General features: G+C 34.4%; 2 protein-coding genes across 7 annotated transcripts in view; one reads left to right on the top strand and one right to left on the bottom strand.

The window, feature by feature from the left end:
• Positions 1–25966, top strand: part of Hrb87f (Heterogeneous nuclear ribonucleoprotein at 87F) — a 38144-nt gene that overhangs the window by 3175 nt on the left and 9003 nt on the right. For 2 of the 6 annotated variants that reach the window (XM_076381730.1, XM_076381732.1), the window contains exons 3-7: positions 2536–2848; positions 3348–3594; positions 3683–3901; positions 6226–6382; positions 8450–8589. In XM_076381730.1, coding sequence (XP_076237845.1) covers positions 2536–2848; positions 3348–3594; positions 3683–3901; positions 6226–6350 — 904 coding nt within the window. In that variant the 3' untranslated portion in view covers positions 6351–6382; positions 8450–8589. Of the gene's footprint in view, positions 1–2535; positions 2849–3347; positions 3595–3682; positions 3902–6225; positions 6383–8449; positions 8590–25966 lie in introns of those variants that run through there. The other 4 variants (XR_013002273.1, XR_013002274.1, XM_076381731.1 and 1 more) reach the window with 3 other exon arrangements.
• LOC143181369 (uncharacterized) lies at positions 20291–20745 on the bottom strand. The gene is given in 3 exon segments (XM_076381752.1): positions 20291–20356; positions 20358–20615; positions 20653–20745. Coding segments are annotated over 3 exon segments (417 nt in total).

Genomic DNA, 25966 nt, shown 5'->3' with positions numbered 1-25966 from the left:
CACCAGTTCTTGGAACTAGTGTTACGAAGTGAGCTTTCAATAAATTTTGGATACTTGTCCGTATTTCTGTTCCTTTGGATTAAAATAATTTTTTAAAAAAGAATTTTTATTAACAGTAATACTTTTCTTTAAATCTTATATGTTGAGTAAGCTTTAAAAAAAATAATACCTCAGTATATGAATAAAAGTTCTCTTTTTATACATGATTTTAATCTGAAAGCACAGGATTAGGTATGGACACAGAAATATGAATAAGTACTTTTACCTGCCTAAAATAAACGTATGAAATACGTAGTACAAGATTTCTTCAAGCAATTTCTATAAAAATAAGGTTAATTTTTAACAATTTTTAACAATTTTTAACAATTTTAACGCATATTGCAAAAAGTGTGGTTGGACTATATTTATCAGTGTATTTTATCAATAGTTATATATATATGCTTAGATGAAGATATACAGGATTATTAATAAAGGAAGTCTTATGTATGGCTGTGATCAATTTCAATGAAATTTGGTAGAGTGATAAGTCTATAACTGCAATACTGGTAACCATAATTGTAGTTGCAGATATTGAGTTAATTTCAGAAAAAATACGTGTAAAATTTTAAGAAGGCTGTGTATAGTCTGGTACATATGGGTAGACGAATGCTTTATTGAACAATGACTGTGACGTAATTTGACAAGCGCAATAAATTTATTGTTTTGGGTTCATAATCCGTCGTGGAAACCTTTTTTATGTGGTACAGTATTGCATTAAATGTTATAATTATGAAAATTTTGAATATTTTGAACATTCTTTTATTTTTGTATATAATTAGAGCTATCTGCTTAACGAACTTGAAACAAGAAGTGTTGAATCTTCTATGTTTGAGTTACTACTATGGCTAGTCACTATTGAATGAATTCTCTACCCAAATATATTGGGCGATATAATTTTTTTTTAAGTTACCTCGATACGTATAGCTATAATTATAATTACACTTATTGTAGTTTATTCTTACCTCTCCAATACAACAAATTTCATTTGAAACATTCTTAAATCAAGCTGAATAAATAACAAGCTATTTGAGATGTTATCCTTTTGGAGTATGAATGAATTTCTTCATTTGTTTAAACTTTCTTTTACAATTCAACAAATACCAAATAATTTAATATACAGGGTGAGTTATCTAATGTTTGTACCTGAAAATATCTTTGTTATTTTCAAAGATACGTCAAATGTCTTAAGGGCGAAGTTGAACGGTTCAATGGAGCTCATACAATGCCAAAAAGATTTTGTTTTTTATCATGTCTTTTTAGAAATATCAAGGTCACCTCCATTTTTTTTTAAATAGAACCACCTTTTTTTTTAAACACCTTCAATGATACTTTTCATTAGGAATTCAATGACCATTATTATTCAAAGTCATTCAAAGTCATGCACAGATAAAACATATAAGATTTAAAATATGAAAACGGAATACCTGTGTTTCGTAAATGTTCGAAATGATGGTCATTTACGTCGATACATTGCTGTAAACAGGCTATGAAGGAATGTTGAACCGTGACAAGTATATCCAAGGTTATATTTTCACGTGCTGTGATGATACACTGATGTATATTTTCAACTATTGTTGGAGCATTCATGTACGCGGTTTCTTTTAGTAGACTCCACAAAAAGAAATCTAGTGGATTTAAATCAGACGAACGTATTGGCCATGAAACTGTTCCACCTCGTCCAATCCATCTGTTTGGAAATCTAGAATGCAACGTTTCTCTTGCTATTCGTGCATAATGAGCAGACAACAGTCATGTTGGTACCACGTATCATGATGGTTTTGTCAGACATCTTCCAACAAAATTGGCAGATCTTGTCAGTGCGGATTATCAACAGACCAATAAAGAGCGTTCTATAGATTAATTGAGCTAGAGGATATTTGAAAATATTCAATATCGTTGAATATGACCTTAAGATGTTCACAATTTTCACTCCTGATAAACGTATTTTGCTTTCATATTTTAAATCTTATACATTTTCTCTGTCTGTGACCTTGAATGACCTTGAATAATTAGCCACCGAATTCCTAAATGCAAGGGACTATCATTGTAGGTGTTTAATAAGGGGTGGTTGCATTTTAAAAAAATGGAGGTGACCTTGATATCTCTTTAAAAAATTACAAAAAAAAAATTCTTTCGATATTGTACGAGTTCCATTAAACCATCCAACTTTCTACTTGGGATATTTGACGCATTTTAAAAAGCAACAAAAATATTTGAGGTGCAAACGTTGAAGTGACTCGCCCTATACATTATGTCTTAACTTCAATCTGAACACTTATAAATATGTTTTGTGACTTCCTCGAAAATGGTTAATTTTATTTATTGGGAAAATATATCGAATAAAAATGCACATAGTATATATAACAAACAAAAATGTTTGTATAAACTATTTCTATTAATATTGATTAATTTTCTTGTCATAAAATTATCTAATTTTGAGTTTGATTTCAATTTATCTAAATTAATTATTTTATATTTTCACCTTGACAACTGTAGGCCGCATAGAGTAGACGGACGTGTAGTTGAACCCAAAAGAGCTGTTCCTAGGCAAGAAATTGGTAGACCAGAAGCTGGTGCAACAGTGAAGAAACTGTTTGTGGGTGGTTTAAAAGATGACCATGAAGAAGAAGATCTTAGACAATACTTTCAAAGCTATGGTAGTATAAATTCAGTCAGCATTGTTACTGACAAGGAATCTGGCAAAAAGCGTGGTTTTGGTTTCGTCGAATTTGATGATTATGATCCTGTGGATAAAATTTGTTTACAACGTAATCACCAAATACGTGGCAAACATGTAGATGTTAAAAAGGTAAAGAAATGTTAGCTTATACAGTGTCCTACCATAATTACATAAGCATAACTTTACCTATTTCTTCTTTACTTAAAACATATTTGACAACTTTGGTATTTTATTCTCTATATAGATAATCAAATAGATAGAATTAATCAGATTTTTATTTTCAATGCACAAACGAGTAAATATTAGCATTGCACTGCTGTTAATTAGGGAATTAAAAATTTATTTAGTAGTTTAATATTTGAAAGCAGTTAAGTACATAACGGGGTATAAAACATTGATACAAATGTTATTAAGACTCAAGAATTTGTACCGTTTCCATTATAATCTACAGTTAGTTATTGTGTTTACGTGACTAATTATAGGTGTAAAGCGGTACCTAATTAGTCTATAAATTACATTAGCTACTTATAGAAACAAGTTTTGCTTGTTGTATTATTTTCGAACGGTCTATGTAGAAAAAGGAAAATATATCAGAAACTTTCCGATATACTTTATAATATTTTTATAGGCTTTAAGCAGGGCGGAAATGGCTTCTGCATCTGGCGGTGGTGGTAGTGGTGGCGGTGGCAGCAGAGGAGGACAAAACGTAGGAAGAGGACCTCGTGGCGGCAATCAGGGTGGTGGTAACTGGGGAGGACGAGGCAGTGGCGGTGGAGGAGACTGGAATAATGGTGGTAATCAGGGTGGTTATGGTGGAGGTAATCAAGGAGGTTGGGGCGGTAACGGTCCTTGGGAGAATCAGAATCAAGGTAAAGGTTCGCAGAAAGATAAACTTTTTATACCCTACTAAGTATGTAATATATTGATCACTTTTGATTATGTCTTAATGAATGAAATTTAAAGGTGGTGGATGGGGAGGACAAGGAGGTCAAGGAGGATATAACAGTGGTGGAAATTGGAGCAATGATAACTTCGGAGGAGGATATCAACAAGGTTATGGCGGTGGTCCAGTTCGGAATAACTTCAACTCTGGAGGAAGACCTGCTCCCTATGGTATTAATACGGGTCCTAGTGGCCGACAGTCTGGAGATTCGAGATGGCTATCACCCTTCGGTGGACAAGGTTGCTTCTGTCCTCAAAACCCAACGCGTCTGTTACGCACTTTGAGCAACTAGAGATACTCGCTATTTATTTTTTATTATTTTCATTACATTTTAATGTAATATTATCGTTCAGTGACTTTAATAAGTTGCCCAAAGAGCGTTCAGTTTAAATATTATTGTTTTACATGCCGATAATTCTTCATATAGTGAAACTAACAAGGGGAAGAAACAATTTACTGATCAGCTAAGTTAACCGGGTCTTTACATGGTTAATTTATATTGAAGTTGTATTGTCACATGTCTAGCCGATCGACTCGATGTGTTTCGCTTGTTTAAGACTTCAGTATTTCAAATTTTAAATGTTTTGTATTTACTTATATGAATTAATAGAATGAACTTATTTTCTTGAATTTGTTGTAGTACGGCAGAGTAGAAAGTAACGAGATGTATGTTCTACATACTGAAGAGTCGAATCCTTATTTTTCTTTTTTCGTAATACTTTAACTATAATAATAGTTAATATAATAAGTCATTAATGATTCCATGACACTGTCAAATAACTACCATATTAATAATCTCGTAGAGTCACTATACGATGTTGATATATAAAATGTATCCGCATAGAATTAGTATATATTATGTGTTTAAGAACAAAATTTTAAGGCTGATTCTAAACGTCATAATGAAATTACGACAGGGTTTGTACATTATAGATATCTAAATGTAGGTAAAATCTGTCCCTATCACAGTTTAATAATCATATACCCCATTATGACTTTATACCCCACTATACCTACCCTAGACACGGGAGTATGTAGCAACATAGTATTTAGTGATTTGTTGAGTTTCAGGTAGATTTTACCTGCATTTACGGGTAAAGCCATAATTATTACGAGGCGCAACTATACTAATCACTGCGCTTTCCTTAAGATGGGTCTATACTAAACGTTAAACAGTATTTATCAGAAAATGTGGAACATTTTTGGAAGGCATATTTTTGGCACGAAAATAATGAACATAGTTCATGTGGACGTATGTTAGGAAACGCTTAGTTTTTTAGTTATACGTTATTTTATATTGCGTATAGTGTGATATTTTCTTTAAAATCTACGACACTCACTCATTGGGTCAGGATATTTCTAGGCCTAGTAAAAAACCTTAAAGAGGATGATAACACACTGCACAGACAAGAGATAGACCATCGTTTTACGCAAAATAAAATAGTGTGTACTTAAAAGACTATGCACTTTCGAACACATGTACATATTATTTTTCTTTATCCTCTTTGTGCTTAGAATCTGTTCTCCAAAAGTGTCCCACGTTTTTCTTATTTTTTTACTAGATTTGAGTTACCCTTTTACTTAACACAAAATAGCATATAACTAAAAAACCAGATGTTTCTGAATATATATACACATGAATTTTTTTCATCGTTCCCGTATGTACAATGTAACCCTAACCTACAGAAATATCCCATATTTTCTAGTACATCCTCTATAACAAAGTTCTATAACTTTTTAGAAAATAGAAAAGAGACATGTATAGCATTCCGCTTTTCTGTTCTCTAAAAAGTTGGATGTTATGTAACATATAGTGTAGACCCATCTTTAAACGTTTGCATTTAACCAACAAACGCTCGAACGCAATTTCATTATTCTTGATTTTCGTCTCATTTTCGTGCCCAGGATTGTCTTTAATTTTCTACCTGTTGTCGAACGTCCTATATTATACTAATTGCACATGGATAAGTTATTTGCCATTGGTTAGAACGAATTTGCAAGAATAAGTATATATTTTTTTACTTATGTGGATGAGTACAAAATATTAAAAATTTCAAATACTAAAATCTTATACTTTTGATATAAATTTACCATAAAAGACTCTTAATATCGGTGATTAGTAAATTGTATGTTTCTCTCGTAAGTCTTTAAAATTTAGGATATGATTGTATAATTAGTTATTCAAATTGGTTATTCAAATCAATAAAATTATACTTATTGTTAATATTAACATAATACAATACAGACGGAAGAACTTAGCTTTACTTTGAACGTATTAATTGGATTAAAGAATAAGGCGCAATATTGCAGAGGGAAGGAGCGCCTTTGTCCATTTCTTTCTATTATATTTCTATTCAATTTTCTTACACCATTCTTAAAATATTAATAATTCTTTTACACGATATACAATTACTTAAATTATTTTAAATCAATATTATTATTTCTCATTAGACTTTTTATTATTAGGATTATTTATTTAAACTGTAAATTGTTATTAATGTGTATTGTTTCGTCATTGCTGGCATATTTTATTAATTTCGTGATTTATTTAAATAATTCTTAGGTCCTATGGGCGGTGGAAATTCTGGAGGTGGTGGAGGCTATGGTAATCAAGGAGGCTACGGCGGCAGTTCTCTTGGTGGTGGAAACATGGGAGGTGGAGGTGGTGGTGGTGGAAGAAGATATTAAATCCGTCTACCCACGGGTGCTTCCCTCGCATGGTAAGCGTAATATTATTGCAAATATTAACTTATCTGAAATTATTAAAGCGATATATACGTATACAAAACACAATATTGCTACATGAAAGTTGAAAATTTGTTCAAATAATTACTATTTTAAATTTTATATATATATATTTATATTATAAATATACATATATATATATATTTATTTATCATTATGTATGACATATGAAATCTTGCTACTTAATTATAGATAGAAGTATGTGACATTTTATTTTTGGATAAAAGTATTAAACAATTCTAAACATTTAGTAAAACTTCAAAATATAAGTTTCATAGTTCTGATTATATTGAATCTGTAACTATAGTAGTTTATTTTTTTAGTTGAGTGGGGTTATAAGTGGTACAACAGAGGAAAAAAATGTTATAAAAATATAGTTACATTAGAAACTTTACTTATTTATTATTAGGTATATGGTATATAAATTTCCAGTAAAGGATATTTATGTTTAATATAATTTATAGATAGTAATAAAATAGAAAAAATGTGTGATGACAGAATATTTTATAGATACATTATTTTACATAAAAATTCTTGAAAAATATATGTTTAAATTGTACCAAATAATTGGCAAAAGGACAGTGCAAATTACTTGATAATTTACTTAATTAAGTTTCAATCAAATTTACCATTGTTTTTAGCTTACGTAACTTGTAACGTGTATAAGATACTTAATTGTTTCATTATAGCAAATTAGCTACCAGTATAAAGTTTGATACTTTGTCATACTATAAAAGTTGTTGATTTCTTGTTATATACAAAATGTTTTTGTCACAAAATATTAGTTATCATGGAGATATCAAGCTGTCAACTAGAATTATTGTTAGTTAATGTAAAATTTTGACAGGCGACTATGGCTATTTTTAGAGTACAGTGAGGTTTGAGGTTAGGTAACTATACTTATCTTCAGCAACAAGAGGGTTAAATACAAATTAGTTTCATCTGTATTTTAGTAGAAATATAAGTATAACAAAATTCGTATTATTAATAGATATTGGTCATTATACATATTGTATATTTATATAAAACTCTGCTAAATATGAAATTTAAAAATTCAATTTCCGTGTGTGAAAAAAGTGGTTTGTGAGTTATTATACGCGACATATGATTTGATTAATGTTAGATCTTCTTAAAATTATTTCAACGTAATTACGAGAATTTAATATTGAATTATGAAACAAATACAAGCTCAAAAACATTTTAATAGTATTTGTTGTATACCCTGTAATTTCTTTGCAGCTTCAGGTTTTAAAGGATATAGAGTTTTGAAGTAGTATTATCAGAACAAGATAGAAAATTGTACAATTTAAAAATATATAAAATATTTGTGCAATTTTAAAATATCTTAAAGTATTGCAACGATTTGAAGCATTTATATGTGTTTAATCTGAGCTTGAAAATACTTCCAATTCTTGATTTAGACAAAGTCAGTAATTATTGCCGGCTTTTGTCCCAACTCATTTCTCTAGTATTTTTTCTTTTACATTGTAAATCGAGTCAGGGTGAGTTTTTGACAAGCAAACGACTTTTTTAACGTATGCAGAGTACGAATAGTATCGAATCCTATCTCGAGTTGATCGAGGAAATACTGTCTTTTATGTTTTATAAGATAAGATGTAATTGTAACTTAGTTTGTCCAATATTTGGTACAAGTATTTAAATATATTTAATCAAGAATTTTTTATATACATTTTGAGAACTAAATTGTAAAACTTCATCGGATTTTTATTAATCACGCAGATGTTAAAAGGAGTTTCTTAATTTTTTTGTTAATAATTATCTCATAGTATAAATCAAGCATATTTTTAGGTTGTATGGTATAAAGTTTGAAATGAATCTAAAAATTGAGCATATTTCTATAGGTATATATATATATATATACACTTCTGCAATTATTATAGGTATATAGTATGAAATATAATAAAAAATATCTTTATGAGAGTAAATACTATAGTACATTTTTAGCTCAAAATTGATAGATTCTTACAGTTTGAGTATTTGCAATCATCTTAACTAATAGATTTGTGACTTTTGAACCTCAGGTGAACCTTCTACTTGTCTTCTAGTCGCCAGTACTTCTGTACTGTTTAGTATTGGAGCAGGCAGGGCTATAAGGCTAGAGACAAGACCAGGCAGGACAATCAGGATACAGGACAGAGAAGCGTCATCTATTAGATCACAGTGAGAGGGAGGCTTTTGCTTATATTTCTTTTGGTATCTAGCATCCTACTGCATATACCTTACATATTCAACCATTTATGTGAATATTACAGTATCACAGTTTTCTAGATTGTGCTTGCACTTCTGCAGCACAAATGACATCCAAAAAAAACTATTATTAATATTTAATTAGCGCCACCATTAGAAATCACGAGATACGTTAATTTAATCATTCGATTGCTATGCCTAGGGACACATCCGTGCCATCCAAACATTGAAGTGTATAATGTTTTGCTACGTTCATTTCTGCAATATTTCTGAAAATAATTACGCATATAGGATAATGTATGAGACATTGGAGAGCACGATTGTTTCTCTAATTTAGTAGAATATATTAAAATGGCGGTCCATGTAAGAATTTAGGTTTTACTTTATTGATGCAAATTTATTTCGTAATAAGAAACGAGATTCTTATGTAGATTAAAACTTTAGATACGAGGTAAACGCATGAAAAAGTATCAGTGAAATATCCATTAATGGATTTAAAAGAATTGAATAACCCGATTATCAGTTAGCATTTTTTAAAGATTATCTAGATTAACTAATTATTCTTTAAGTTGTAATGTTTTAAGAATTAGCTAATAAAAATGACCAGAACCTTTTCCATGTCACTCTTTAATTTATAAAATAAAATTTCAGTAGTATAGGATAAGCCAGGAATACAAATACTTGATAACTGAGTTTAAAAGAATAGGAAAAGCTAACTAGATACAGACACATTTGGTGGATAACGAAGTATATTGATGAGAAATTTTAAATACCATGTACAATAGAAAAATATGTTTGTATTCTCTGTCAATTGTGTAGTCAATGAACACAGCACTTTTAAGGGCTTCGCGTATTTATGTGTAATCACAGTATTAAATAATTTGTACATAATGAAGTCTTATGACCAATTTTGTGTAGTTCTGATAACTTGTATGGTACATGGATTTATGAATGAAGGGGTACGTTGAATTTAATATTTTATATATAAATATCATGTTGTAAATTACATCTGCTAAAAATGTTCATAATGCCATATTTGTAGAGTGATACGAAATTGGCAACTTCATCTTATAATAAAGTATAAGCATTAAAATATAAAATATTTGCTACATGCCTATAAAACTACTGTTTATGAAATTAGTATTATTTCATGATTATATTGAAAGACTTAGATAGAACTATTACACTTTTAATAGTACACATCTCTTATTTTCCATTATGGTAAATAGATACAATTTAGTTAATTTAGTCCTTCTTCGTATCCCTCTTAAAAAATCCACTTTTTTAAGATAAAACCTTTAATCAGTGTTGTGCAGAACAACAATAAATAAACAATTTAAATAATACTCTTCAGTTTTAATTGTACATTTATTACATTAAATTTGAAAAATATAAATCAGATATATTGATTTTTAATTAATATTATTTGTCCTTATGATTTTTTTTAATTCTATGAAGAATTAGGAATATATTTAAAATATACTGTAACAGATGTCAGAAATTATAAGAATGATATTCGATATGTCAAAATGAAAAAAAAATTAAGAATAAGGAAATTACGATTGAGGCTTCGTTTCTGAAATATTGTTGAAAAAATAGGCCTAAATGTGCGTAAAAAGTTTGGCGCGAAGACTTACTCCATTACTGATATGCATTAGCTAATTCAGGTGACAGTGTCGTAACCATCTAGAAAGATTTGCTTGCTTATGATGTAACAATTAGGCTGATTTTTAAATGGGTCGATTAATGTGTAGTCAGTGATCTATACAGGTATGCATGTTAGTTGAAAGAACTCTAGATGATTTTTTAAATCCGCTCAGATAGCGAACATGCTTTATGTTCATAGATGACGACGTGGTCCAAGCAGTCCATAAAATCATAGACTTTTTCTATTCGCAGAAGTAGCATACCGTATCTAGTATAACAGATTTGTGTGTGTAGTCCATTCCTTTATAATCGTTCCTGAATAAAGTTCTTTACAAATCAATGGGTTAAATAAAATCTTCCGGGCCTATCTCCGTGATTCCTTTATAGATACGAGCTAATTCGTTCTCATTTGGTCATTCGGTAGTGGTGGTTGCTGAAGATAGATACTCATCGCAGTATGCTCGCAATTCCACAACGACATAAGTTGTCTGTCGTGGCAGTAGAGTCTCCCATATTCGAATTTATAGGGAGTCAAGTGTTCGGCTAATAGAGCAATTACTTTTATATAACAAACCTTATGTTTGCAATGTTTAAGGATCATCCCATAACACTTGGCTGCTAAATAATGTAAGTTATTTAACATAAATAATTCTGTGGGGCTACATTTTTCTGGTTACATAACTCATCAAAGCCCTTTCTTAAATACAGTGATGCTGGCGTGTATCGTTCCAGAATTCTCCAGGGTTTACAGTCCGTTTCTATCGTTGAAACTGGCACCTCCGAGTGACTTACGTCAAACTAAATAGCCCATAATGAGTCTCAATGACCTCGCTACCCCCTGTCGGGTATCCGTGTCTGACTTGCACTCAGTATTCCTCACTCTATCATTACACCCGCCCCGATGAAAGCGAGCGGCAGAAAAAAATATATTCGAATATTCCTAAAACCAGGACCACCCTTGATTATGGTCCAGATATGATCCCGACCTATAGACCGTTAATCCGGCATCACTGTATCTCAAATAGTTTAACATAAGCAAGTAAGTAAGCTAACGTAAGCGAAAAATGGCATGAACATACATCTTAATATACCTTACTACTCGAGTTACGGATGATTAAAGAAAATGTTTAAAATATCCACCGTGTGCCTCAACACACCGCTACGCACGCCTTACATCAAGTTTCGCATAGGTTCGAAAATATTAGTTGTTCCTCGAGTAGTCTCAAATCTATTTTGTATTCTTTATTGCAATTGGTGCATATTGTTCACTTGCATTAAATATTCATAAATTTTAATGGCCCCAAAAATAAAAATTCAATGGGTGATGAACACTTTCGAACATTTTCTTTAACTATCCATAAATTCAAAAATATAAGGTATATAGGGATATATGCTCATATAACATTTTTTTAGTTATTTTAGTGTATAAATTCAGTAAACATATAAAGGATGTTAAAAAAGTGTTTCAAGACTTTAAGGACTTACAGTACTCAGTGAGAGGAGTAAAAGACATTTAATCAACGTAGGTCCTAAAATCAATCCTGTCGATGAAAAATTGACTTTTATTATCTGTATATTTGATATCATGAATGAGTTTCTCCACGATGCTATGTAAATAGAGGAATTAAATGAAATGAAAATGCAAATAGAGGAATTGATTTAGAAGTATCTTCCAGTTTGTCAAAACAAGATTATTAAGCTAGCATCAACAAAGATTACTTCGTAGCTTCAAATGTAGTACAAATTTTCAGATTTCATTTAGTATTGAGAGTAATTGTGAGCGTAGTAGCGAAGTTAGTAGATGTGAGCTTTGCATTGCAACTGAAGGAAGTCACATCGAACATTTACTGTAACAAAAAAGGTTCGTACTAAATTTCTTGATATTAGTCTAATAATCTTGTATTGATAACCTTGAATGTACTTCTTTATCAATTTCCCTATTTACATTCTATGCGTTGCAGAGAAACTTAGTCACGTTATTGAATATTCTTGGATATTAAAAGACGATCTTTGGTCGAATGGATTGACTTTTGGATCTATCTTTATTCGATATTTTTTACTCCTCTCACTGAATACTATAAACCCTTAAAGTCTTGAAACACATTTTTTAACACCCTTGTACTGCCTAGCTAATGTATAGTCGAATGACTATTTTCAGAATTTCCACGGATTTCATCTCATCCGTGTATAAAACAATTTGTAATTCTATACCCACCTCCAGTAGCCATGGGTGGAAACTGTTGGTTAGACAGTAATGTTACAGACGAGAGCCGCTCTCGGGTCTGGTCGTGGCTCCTCATCCGTGACTGGTAGTCGATTCGGCTTCCTTTGCTCTCGGTCGCCGAGATAATTGGTACAGGACCGGAGAAGCAAAAAAAAAAGGGTCTCGCTCGACCGTCGATGCTCGAGCTCGATGCCCAAAAGCAATGACGTCAGAAAAGACAAGGATAACATTAGGGATTTAAATAGGAAAAATTGAAGTTCCTTATTTGCAAACAGATTTTCACGCAAGTAACACCAGTCGATTCCTTGTGCTCTCCCGATAAAAATGATGTCAAACACGACATGATTCTAATTATTTATAATACAGATATTTAAATAATAAAGGTTGTATTCTAACATACTACGGACGACAGTCGCGCTCAGGTCTGGTCGTGGCTATGGAATCGACCACCACTCACGGACGAGAGCCGCGCTCGGGTCTGCTCGTGACTCTCGTTCATAACATTACATACTGTATACATAACGCGATGAGCATGACCTTTCTTTCTACAAACCAAGTTTTATGTATCTTTGTTCAAAATAATCGGAATCATGTCGTGTTTGGCATCATTTTAATCGGGAGAGCACAAGGAATCGACTGGTGTTACTTGCGTGAAAATCTGTTTGTGAATAAGAAACTTCAATTTTTCCTATTTAAATCCCTAATGCTATCGTTGTTTTCTATGACCTCCTTGTTCTCGGGCGTCGAGCTCGAACGCGATGGTTCCAAGAATTGGCTTCTCGGCGGCACGTATCAAACGAGGTAGTGGGGATAGACCGCGGCTTTCGTCCGCAACATTACTGTACATGTATTCAAAAAAATTTTGTCCAACCATTCAGTCTTGATCAAAAGTGCCAATACTCTATCCTTTTGGCACTTTATTCATATATAATGTATCCAGAAACTCTGAATGCAAATAATAGAGGTGACATCAATTGACCTACAGCATTGCCCATAATTAAAATGATTAGACTTTCTTTTTCGTTGTTGGCCTAGTGTATTATAAACAACTTTACTGCCTTTTTTGAAAATAGGAAGATTATTTTTAGGATATAACATTAGAGCTATTTCATCAGCATTAAAAATTTGTGATGCTTCTATATATTTTAAATGATTTAAAACTAGATAATTTTTTATTTCATTAAACCATTCTTTAATGACACTTTCAGTAACCTTTCAGTAAGCATAACTGAATGTTAAATTTTTTGTAACTCTTCCACTGAGTTCACTATGGCATTTAATGAAGTTTCGATACTAGTGGCATTCTGGCTTACCATTTGTAAAAGGATTTTTTTCTATCCGAGACAGTATATTGGACAGTATTTAGTAACCGTTCTTTTGTAACAGGAGCAGTTAGACTATTTCTATCTAAAATCCAATTCACAAGTGTACCTTCTTCATGCTTCAAAAGAACAGTTTGCGGACCTGGCTTTTTAATTGTATATTTTTTATCTCTTTTTGCAATTAATGTGGACCTAGGTATTTTGTATTTCTCACTCACCGCTTTAACAGACATTCCAGATTTTGTACTATTGAATGCATATCCTCTTTAGAATATCGAATTGTTTTTTTTGTATTCATTGTCAACTTACAAAATAATACAAAACTGTTCTAGATTATATTTTATTGGTTAATGTATTATATTTAATGTTTTAATTTATGTATTATACTATAGGTACCTAGGTATTCATAAAAAGTAACCTAACAAATATTTCTGGACCAATTCGCACTATTCAAGGAATAATTTTACAAATTTGTTTGCACCATTCACAGAATAATTTTATAGGTCAGTTTGAACATAATGTGTGTAACAGTTCCGTGACAGTAATAGCATAGGTCTTTGTTCACATGACCAACTACTGCCATGTCAGTAATTAAAAATGCTTGAAATACGTATACCCAATCACTATCACTCAAATATTAAGTGAAAATAATTGAATCAGTCGTTGAATTACGATCGTTAATAGTTTCTGTCATATCTATATTGTCTAAAAAATATTTTATGGCGTTAATAACTTAAACATTGTAATTATAGCACTGCTTTTATTGCCTCATTTTCCCTTTCAGTAGTAAGGAAATCGTAATTTTTAGTCCACTAATCAATTTAAAATTTTTTTTAATGACAAACAGAATGATGTGCCGTCATTTTTATTATCTTAATTACACTTACAATTGTATGTTAGATTTTTTTCGTATAATTTTGTAAGGTTTATGCGTTATTTTAAGTACCTAAAACAGCTTAGGGTAACAGTAATCGGGTAGGTGGCAGTAATTGGGCCTTGTACTCTAAGCTTCAGTAAATAATAAAAAAAATAGTAAATAATTTTAAATAGAAGGGCACATTACGGAATAAATCCATAATACGTCACCAAAATATGTATACTTTTACATTTTTGTTTATGAATAAATAGTTTGTAAGGGCAGGTAAAAGATTTCATACACTGAGCATATCCTGGTTACTGTTGGTTAGGGAAAGAATAAAACTGCGTCATGCACGTGAATTCCAGAAAAATATGTGGCCACACCTTGGCCGTATATTTATTATATAGTACTGATTATTAAATACAAAGATACATTAATTGCATAGATGAATGAAAACACAAGTAATAAACTTCTTTCTTTAAACTTGCAACTTAGATATAACACCGTCCGTCCATAACTCGCCGGATTCTCTCATACAGTAGCCATAACCCAGTCACATCTCCCTCTCTTACACACACATACTACCAACCTGTAAGAAATTAAGATACGTATTGTCAACAGTTACAAACTAAGGGAAGATTTTTATAAAATATAAAAAAGATATATCTGCTTTTTTGCAAAAAGAGGATCATATGTTGAAATGATATATGTAAGGAGGAACGTAAGCCATCAACCGTAAGCTAATCGCTACGTGGTTTTGTAAGTTCGCGTGCACCTGAATCGGAATAGTGCGTCTACGTTATTCGTCTGCTCACGATGGTTTGATTTCCTTACACCTTTCTGCTAGTTGGTTCGTTTGTAGCGTTAACAGTCTTATTTCCTTTTGCATATGTCCGTATTCTATTCCTACCGTTATTTTCCCATGTATCACGATATACTTACGTTTTCTGTATGTGTTCTAGGTAGACTGATTCCCTTGCTTCTGTCGGTGTTATGGTTATTTCTTCTTTATTGATCAGTTTCATCCGGACTTTGTGGGCTAAAATATTCAGAATTAGAAAGCTCAGTAGCTGATTCATCTTCATTTTGACTTGGCGTTGCCTCCGGGCTTTCCTCTTCCGCTTCTGTGACAAAGAAGGGTTTTACATCTGACGAATGATACGTTACTTCTTTATTGTTTTTCTTTATTGTGATCGCTTGGTTGTCTATGACTCGTATGATCTTGTATGGTCCTTTCTATGGTGAATCGAGTCTTTTGTCTTGCGGTTACCTTCGTCTGACCATTACATGTTGTCCTACTTTGTATTCTCTTTCTATTCTGGCTGTCGGTAATCTTTGCCGGTTTTCTCCTGTTGTTTCTTTATTTTTTCTTTATTTTTTCTTTAGCGGCTTCCCGTATTCTCCATCTCCTATTGCTCAGTGCTTGGTATGCCATTCGTTCTCCAAATTCCATTTCACGTGTTTCTATTGGGATGTATGGTTTCCAGCCTAGCATAAACTCGGAAGGGGATACTCCAGTGACTTCGTTATGTGTTGTATTGTATGACATGGTAGCATCAGGTAGAAGTTTGACCCATTCATTTTTTTCTCCTATAAAGTTTCTCAGAAAGTTGAATATTTCTCTATGAGTTCTTTCGTTTTTTCCGTTCGATTGTGGGTGATATACTGCGGTTGTCGCGTGTTTAATTCGGAGTTTCTCTTCTATGAATGCTTGGAATTCCCCTCTGAATTCTAGGCTGTTGTCTGTTAGTATTTCTTTTGGCACCCCGAATATCTGACAATAGCTTGTCCAAAAATTTTCCGTAACCTCTTTGGATGTTTTTGTTCTTAGTGAAGCCAATTGCACGTACCTTGTCAAGTAATCCTGTATGACTAAGATGTATCGGTACTCCCTGTCCGGTGGTAACGGTCCCAGAATGTCCAGTGATACCTTGTCGTTAGGTTTCATTGGTATGTCTGGCGTTCCTGGCGGCGGTCTGTTGGCTATATATTTTCATCTTTCCCTTTGGCATGTTTCACATTTCCTAACAAATTTTTCTACGTATTTTGTTATCCCTGACCAGTTATACATGGTCTTCAGTCGTTGGAGCGTTTTTTCGATTCCTTGATGTCCTTCCAATGTGCTTTCGTGCACGCTTTTTATCAATTGTTCCCTTTTTTCTTGCGTTTCCGGGTCCTTAGTGAGATTACACCTTACTATCAGCCGCTTTTCTGGCGTCTTTTCCTTATGAACAAATTCTATCATTCGCAGGATAGTTTCCTTTATATATGGATCCAGGATTCGTACTTCTATTTCGTCTACTTCAGGTACCTTGGTTCTCAGTCCAACGTACCATATTTCTTCTTCTGCCGTTGGGTCTATTTGCAGTCCTTTTTTTGTCTTGCTGGTTGTTACGACGAGTCCTCTCCAAAGCTAGATCAAATGCAGAAAAGTATTTCGCATTTCCCAATTTGTCCAATATTTCGTCTATTAATGGGAGTGGATACGAGTCTTGTTTTGTTCGTTCATTTAATTTTCGGTAATCTATCACCAGTCTACATTTCCGTTTCCCTGATGCGTCAGGTTGTTTTGGTACTATCCACAACGGTGAATTGAAAAGAGAGTTGCTTTCTCTAATTATTCCTTGTTCTAGCATCTTTTTTACTTGTGTTGTTATTTCTTCTTGATGAATTGTTGGGAACCTATATTGTCTGGTGTGTAGTGGAGTTGGGTCCGTTAATTCTATGGAGTGTTCGGTTAAATTTGTTAATGGTATGGGGTCTCCTGGTAGTACGAAAGTGTCGTGGTCTCTTTTTATTTTTTCCCATATTTGCTCTTTTCCTTCTATAACGCGGTCCAGCCTAATGTTTTGCTTCAATAGTTCTTCGCGTTCTTTCGTTGATGGTTTGGGAATTTTAGGGCAATCCGACGGTTGAATTTTTTGACCTAATACCTCCGTTGTTCTCACCTTCTTGGTTTCTGTTTCACTTAGATTGTTTACGGGTATTTGAGCGATTCCGTCGTTCACCGTGACTAACATATTTATATCTTGTAGGGTTATTTTCGTTTCTCCGTCCTGGACGTTAGCTACTTTAATTTTTTGTAGTTTGCTTGTTTTTGGTGGTATGATTATTTCTTCTTTGTCCTCATCCCTTCTCTTAAACATTTTGTTCTCTAGTCGTAATTGCCCTTTACCTATGTCCCATGTACAGTGCAATGTTCTCAACGAATCTATTCCAATCAAGCCATCTTTTTGCATTATTTCGTCTCTCACTACTTGAAATCTTAAATTTTTTCCAAATAATTTTGTTTCGAATTCTCCTACTGTTTTAACGGTGCTTCGCGACAAAGTTCTTACCTCACGTATATTTTGCCTCGATATTTTCTTTTTGTTGATGATCATAGATTCCCTTAATAGTAACATAGCTGCTCCCGAGTCTACTAGGAATTTACCTGTCTTTGCGTTTTCTAACTTCAAATTAACGTATGTTAGTCGATCCCCTATCGTCGTGTTTATTCGTACAATGTTTTGTTGATGTCCCCTTGAAGGTTCCCTTCTGGGGCGGTTTCTTGTTCGGATCCCTGTTCTTCTTGGATTGCGTGCGCTGGTGGAGTTTCTGAGAACCCTCGGCGCATTTGAAAATTTTGATATTGTTTAGTTCTGCATTCCGCCTCTATATGTCCCATTCTTTTGCAGTAATTGCACTGTTTTATCGCGTTCCGCGCTTAGGGTTTTACGGGGTTTTGAACGAACTTGAGAGTTAAGTTGCGGTCTTCTCGTATTAAAATTCGTACGGTTTTGAAATCTCATTGGATTTGGTTTAAAGAGACTCTGTCTTTGCTGTATGATTTCTGACATCCTGGCTGCGTTGATTGCTTCTCGCATTGATCGCGGGTTGGTTGCTTTTACCTCTAGCCGGACTTCTCTTTCCAACCCATTTATAAAATCTATTACCCCTTTTCTTTTTTCCTCTTCGAGTAGCAGTTCGCGATGCTCGGTCGGTAGTGGTCTGCTTAGTGCGGCGTTTAAATCAGCATCATATATTCTCATGAACCGTGATACGTATGAATTTACGGGTTCTCTGTATTCTTGTTTACATTGGATTCTTTGTAATTGAAGTACTGTTGAATCGATTGGAGTTCCGTAGTTTTGTCGTAATTGTTCTTTTAGGTCGTTAAATGTTCCTATCATTTCAGCGCGGATCCCCGTTCTAGCCTTTCCAATTATCTTTTGTCCTAATATGTTTCCTAGCAGTAATTGAGTTTTTTCTTTCTGGACATTATGTCTAGCTGTTTCTATTTGGCAAATGAAGGTTTCAACTGGTAATGTTTCTCCGTCGAATTCGGACACAGTTCCTAACAATTCGTGTAATGTACACGGGGCTGGTTCGAATTCGTTATCGCTCGTCAGTATCGACTGCGTTGATTTCGAAAGGAGGTCATCTCTCCGCGGTAATTCGTCCTTTGTTCCTAATTTCTCCAATCGATTCATTATATCAGAGAGCATTCTGGTAATAGCTTCTGATTCAGCATTCTACCTTAAGACTTAAGAGGAGAATCGAATCTTTATTTATTTTGTCTTGGTCTTTGCTCTCACCACGAATACAACAAAGGTTGACTGACTGGTCGCCGACTTATTACTACTCGTTCGCGCGTGCCCGCTTCCTTTTTATATCTTCTCTTATCGCTTGCTTAACGTTGGGTCTTCATTTGGCTTATCTTGTTTGCGTTATTCGGACCGCGGTCGGTCTCGCTTGAACGTTGGCCTTTCTTTGGGCCTGAACGTTGACTATTCGTTTGGCTTATCTTGTTTACGCTGTTTTACGCTGTTTGGATCGTGAGAAACAAAATTTTCCCATCATGCCCCGCATACGGGACAAAATGGAACTGCTGTGGGGGCAAGACGAAACATGTTTTCTTAATGACACATTTTATAGAGAAACAAGTTTGAACGTGAAGAAATTTTTTTTCCCGTTTGGTTTTTTTCGTTTCGAAATCCATTATCGTTGTTTTTTTTTTTTTTTTTTATTTGTTGTCTTTTCTCCTCGGTTACTTTTTTAAAATCAATAACTCTCTTTTCTGTGACGAAGAAGTTAAAATCGCTGTTTTTCCACGTCGATTACGCCGTTCCTTTTCTCTTCTTTTCTCTACTTTTCTTTTCTTTTCCTTTCTTTTATTTTCTTTGCTTTGCTTTGCTTTGCTTTGTATCTTTGGGATGGATATAATGTCTCTTGGTGAAATATTGAAGGAAGAATTCAAGTTGCGACATGTGCTGTTATTAGAGTAGACGAATTTACAGTTTGCTAATCATTATGGACAGAACATCAAGGAATAGGGTCTTGGTTTTGCGATTATATGTTTTCGCTGCAAGAACTACTTTCATTTCCTATTAGTATTGCTTCAGTTGTTGGTACTATTGAAGCACTAAGGACTTCTTACGATAGAGAAGTTGTAAGACATCTATCAGTAGTTTCTGCAGCAATAAAATTAGAATTATGGATGCCACTGAATTGTAGGGCCAAATGCCACATTTCCTAAAGCCATTTATTGCCGTTTGCATAGTCGCAGTGTTTCCAAATATTTCAGTAATTTGGTACATCGTAACAACTTCTCAGGATTTGAACGCAACCATCCTCTGGCTGCTTAATCATAATAAGTGCTTAATGGTTTCATGAATGAAACATCGAGCGGTTGTAGTCAATGTGAGCAAATGTGGAGAGAATGCAATCACGATCACTCCATGTTCTTTGGTTAAAACGATAACTTCTAAGTTTTTTATGTAAGTGAAGTATCCATCGAGTAGAAGCAATGCTGGATTTTCTGATGACGCATGTGAAAACTCGGTGAATTTCTTCATCCATTCAAAAAATAATTCTCTCGTCATCCAGCCAGAATCGCTGCAACGTTCATAAGAGCCAGGAGGTGAACCGTATAGTAACTCAGGCTTTATTTCTCTTTTTGGAAAAGACTAAAAGAAGAGGCATATTTCAATTATGACTGCTGACGAAAAAGGTCCTACTTTCTTTCTCTTCTACCCATCTTTCTTCTCTCCATCTCTCTTCTCCCCCTATCCTATAAACCTCAACCTCTAATGGCATATGATCCGATTCTGACCTCTGTCCTATTTCCTATTTTTCATTCCTTCTCTTGCCTCTTCGTTTCCTATTATGTAGTCAATGGTTGATGTTCCTCCTTTTACCTCTATATAGGTCCAATTTCCCTTATCCCCTTTACTCCCATTAAGTGTTGTCCATGCCTTCTCTTACATGTATCTTATCAGTCTTCTGCCCTCCCCATTTAATATCTTGTCGCGCGATTCCCTCAATTCTTCCCTTTCAAATACCTCTGCTATCCATCCTCCCCTATTACTCGTTCTTGCATTCCAATCTCTTCCCATGATTATCACCTACTCTCCATTTTCCTCCATTTCTCTCGTTATACTCTCCGTTGTCTCCTTTACATTTTGACTATAAACAGTCATCACCCTCCATTCGCTTCCCCCTTGCCTGTTACTTTCGTTTTATTTTTTTGTTTTTCCCCTCTTTTCGTATCCATACGAAATGTCTCCTCCGTATCACTCCAGATTTACCACTGCCCCTCCACTCTTAGCTTCATAAATCCTACGTTCGCCCTCTTTCCTTTTTCTCTTTCTTCCTTCGCTATTCTCCTCGCTTCTCTTTGTAAATCCCTTTACTCTCTGTAAATCCCTTTACTCTCTGTCAAATCGTCATCTATACAGGGTGTAACAAAAATGTTGCAGTTCCTTGAAAGGGGTGATTCACGGGGTGATTTGAAACAACTTTTTCCTTAGCGAAAATGTAAGGTGAGACTTCGTTAACGAGTTATTAACGAAAACCACCGGCCAATGAGAGCGCGAGTTTGCCGTCCGAGCGACTGCGGTAGCGTTGGGTACGCGCGCTAGATGCTACGGTTGTACTCCGAACAAGAAAGTCGTCATACATCGAAGAAAATAGCATTAGTATGAAAACTGAAAGCGACATAATAAATAATACTGAGTCCTTTTTTTGTTTATCACTTGAAGTGAATAGTTACTTAAAATCGAGGAAAACTACGTGCAACGTAAAAATACGAATATGTAAATCTCTTATTCGCATAACGTATAAACGAAAAAGCAATACAACGAAAAATAAAGGAAGAAGAGAACAAACTTCACCTGTAGTTTGTAAACCTGTGTCACTGGGTCACTGTACCGATCCTGGTCATCGACCGTCGAAATGGTTTATGCTAGGGTAGAATTTTTTCAAAGAAGCTCCTTCTACCCTCGCATAGTTTCCTATCGTTCTATTATGAGTTAACTTTCACTACGACTACAAGATTGAGAGAGAAAAAAATCAGTATCTGTCAAGAAAACGTGCTTTGCAGAAGCGCACAACGAGTACCATCAGGCAGTTTTACAAAAGCGCTCACTCCATTCTTTTACTGTCTACGTATCTCCAATGCTTCGAGACAGAAAACAGACACATCGTGCATCGGTCCAAAAGGGTCCGCGAAGAAGAGAGTCTTTTCCGTTCCCGAAGAATAAGAAAAAGATTTTTAGCACAATGTGTCGAGTTGTCGCTGCTAGGACCAGTCTAACCACCTTAGCAGAGATCAGGGGCACGCGTTTAGGTAATTTATAACTTTGTTGCTTTGGTTTCGAAGGAGACGTGATCTCGGAGTGTCCGAACAAGGAAGGTCTGAGGTACTTAAACTACGTGGAGGTACAAAGAGCTTCTTTGGAAAAATTCTACCCTAGCATAAACCATTTCGACGGTCGATGACCTGGGTCAGTGACCCAGTGACACAGATTTACAATGTACAGATGAATTGCATTTAATTCATTGGTGATTATTATTTTTTAAATCTAACGCAGACTACTTTCAACGTTTCTATCTTCAACGTTAATTCTCCAAGTCTCCGTTCATTTTTTTTGTTGCATTGCTTTTTCGTCTATACGTTATGCAAATATTTTCATACTAATACTACTTCTTTCGCCACATGCCGACTTTCTTGTTCGGAGTATAACCGTAGCGCCTAGCGCGTACCCAACGCTACCGCGGTCGCTCGGGCGGCAAACTCGTGCTCTCATTGGCTGGTGTTTTTCATTAATAACTCGTTAACGAAGCCTCATCTTACATTTTCGCTAAGGAAAAAGTTGTTTCAAATCACCCCCCTGAATCACCCCTTTTAAGGAACATTTTTGTTACACCCTGTATACACCTCCCTCCTTAGTTCTTTTTTATTTTTCATGACCGTTATCTTCATCTCCCAATTTTCTAGTCTTGTCACCACCATCTTTCCTGTCTCTCCTTGTTTTTCTTTTCTTAGCAAATGTGCTTTCTCCACTTTAATTAGCTTCTTTAGGTTTTTTTTCTATAAACGCTTGTACGCTCTTTTCTATATTCTCTTCTTTGAACTCTTCTCCCTTTACCACTATGTTTTTCTTTTTCTTTTCTCTCTCTTCCCTTTCCTTCCCTCCTCCAATCTTCTTACCTTCTTCTGCAATTCTTCTCTTTCTTTCTTCCATTCTCCCATTCTCCCTTCACACTCTTCTCTCATTTCTTTCCTTATCATATCCATTTTTATTTTTATTTGTTCTATTTTTCTTTCTATCCATTCAATTCTTTCCAATGTCTCCTCTACCAGTTCCTTTATCATTTCTCTATTCGTCCCTCCTCCCTTTCCTCCTCCTTTCCCATCCCCACTCCATAATTTGCCAACGTCGACTCCTTTGGCTTGTTTTTGCTTCCCAGTGGCCTTCCTATCTTTGCTGCTATCTATGTTTCGCCTTGTTATTAGTTCTTACCTTACCTCTTAGTTCTTACTTGTTAATAGTTCTTCCGTTCTCTAACCTCTACCCTCTAACCTCTAACTTCTATTGTTCCAATTTTTCCCTTTCTGTTCCTATTCTACCCCACTTTTCTTCTATCCTTCCACCTATTTCTGTTTCCTCTTCTCGGATAGCACTTTTTTCTGCACTTTACTCACTTTTCCCACTCTACACTTTACTTTTCCTCTCCCGTTGCACACTCTCGACTTTTCACCCACGCATTCCAACCGGAAGTCCAAAACATTTTGTTCTAATTGAAGTAACAATCCAAAGAACATTTAAGTTTTGTTTCGGTTTCAACGCGACATTTTATAGATATCGAATGAGTGCAGAGGAAGTTAAGGGCAGAAAATCGCCGTATACGTCGGGCTATAATCAGGCAAAAGAAAAGGAAAGACAAAGGGACATACGATCCAACCCCTTTCGCAAACGACGTAGCGATACCTGAACACTGGTTTATGGAGTGCGAGCTAAATTTCCCCGCCATAAATCAACTCTTTCCTCCAACGACACCCCCTGCGCCTCTGGCGACATATTTAGAAGAGAAACTGTTCGAACATATAGAACAAGAAACAGATAAAAAAGATACACGCCCAGACTCTCCATCAAAAGAAGTGTTCCCCATCTTGTATTTTGATTTCGAATAATAATGAAATAATAATATTTCGAATAATAATTAAACCTTCGATATCCCGAGCTATAAGTCGCATAGACTTGCTCAAAGCGGCCCCACTAGTTAACCCTTTCGCGGCGGAGCACTCAGAAATGTATTGCGCTCCAAGCAGCCGGATCCACACTATCGCAGCTCATATTCGTCGTCCATGTATCCATGATCGAGGCAAAATTTATGGATAATTGTATTTGATTATATAAAAAAATCTCTGCACAAGAAACGTGTGCTGCTAGCGTATCGAAAACAAACGACTTAATGGACATTATTGGGCAGCTACTGATAAAAGCGGACGGTGCCAAAAGGCGCTGTTCGCTCGGAGAGAGCATGTATAGCTGAGCGCCAAAAGGCGCTGTTCGCCGCGACAGGGTTAAATTCACATCCTTTTCTGGAGAGCGCAGGCTCCCAAATTACCTGCACTGGCGACAGCAGCCAATAGTCGAGATACAAACGTCCTGTACGCCCCACGACGTAACAAAATTTTTGGTATAATCTACATTTTATAGATATCGGATAACAGGGGATGTCTTTTTTCAGTGGGTACTTAGCTTTAGGAGGGTAATCAGGCAATAAGAGTTAGGATTTGGGAGGTTTTAGTATACTAAAGGAGATAAAGCAAAGAATTAATTAGATTTTCTGGCTTCTGGCTAAAGACGCTGCAACTTCATCATTTACGAGAATTTCCCGAAAATTTATTAGGAGTATATTGGGGGTGGATACACTTTCAAAGTATGTAAAAAGGAAATTGATTTTTTCGACCCGTCAAAGTGATGTTATCCATTAAATTCAAAATGCTACAAATGTAATGATAACTTTCACCCTCACCTGAAAATAATTTCATGTTTCGCATACTAAATTTGTATAAAGTTATTACATTGTGTTTAAGGTTATTACATCTACAACAATAGAAATATTATGGGGCGTTGCTAAGAAATGATTTTGTGAGATGTAGCCGTCTCTAATGTCTTCCAGGCTTGCCATGATTTTCATACGGTTAGAACACGCAAAAAATTTTGCAAGAATTCGCTGAAACACTTTCGAGTAGTATTGTTTAAATAATTGAAACATATAAAAAAAGTTATAGCAGATTAATATTAGCAATTACTTTGAGATACAGTAACGGAAATCAGTATCTTGTAGGAAAAATTGTATTCATATACAATGTATAACATTGAACAATTTGGGATAACACGAAATAATAAGGAATTTGTATTTTTATGTTCTATGGCTTTCAGAAAAATATGCTGCTTGAATAAATTTTGATCTATGTTTTCTCATCATTGTTTTTACTAATACGAATGTAACTTTCCTAATATGTTAAAAAGACCTCATGCTTGTACATTTAGGTCTACTGTGTTTTGCACTGATTTGAACTTTATGTGGATTAGAACATACCTTGCATTTTACTACTATACTCGATATTTATTTAAGTTATACATCAGTAACTGCAGATATCAGTAACCAGTATAATTAGGAAAATTTATACGATAAGGCACTTTTTATTTATTTCTTTTGAAAGTTTTACTCGGAATATGAAACTCTAATGTGTCATTTCAGGATTAAGTAAAATTGTAAACTTTCATAAAGTGTGCTATTTTTTAATAAAGCAATGAAAAACGAAAATAGAAATGAAATATAGGGCTATTATTGTACCTTAAAGAAATTTAATTGAACGTATGCTGGAGTTCATTTGAACGATACAAGCGTTTCAGTTATGTACCCTCTATTTCAAATGATTTTCGTCGTTTTGTTGCATATCTTTTGAATGAGATTCAGCGAACGTGTATTCAGTTTGATGACGATAGTCAATGACAACACA

Source organism: Calliopsis andreniformis, chromosome 7 (assembly GCF_051401765.1).
Source record: "Calliopsis andreniformis isolate RMS-2024a chromosome 7, iyCalAndr_principal, whole genome shotgun sequence".
NCBI classification, from domain to species: domain Eukaryota; kingdom Metazoa; phylum Arthropoda; class Insecta; order Hymenoptera; family Andrenidae; genus Calliopsis; species Calliopsis andreniformis.
The sequence above is the reverse complement of the archived record's forward strand: the minus strand, read 5'-3'. Positions and strand labels throughout refer to the sequence as shown.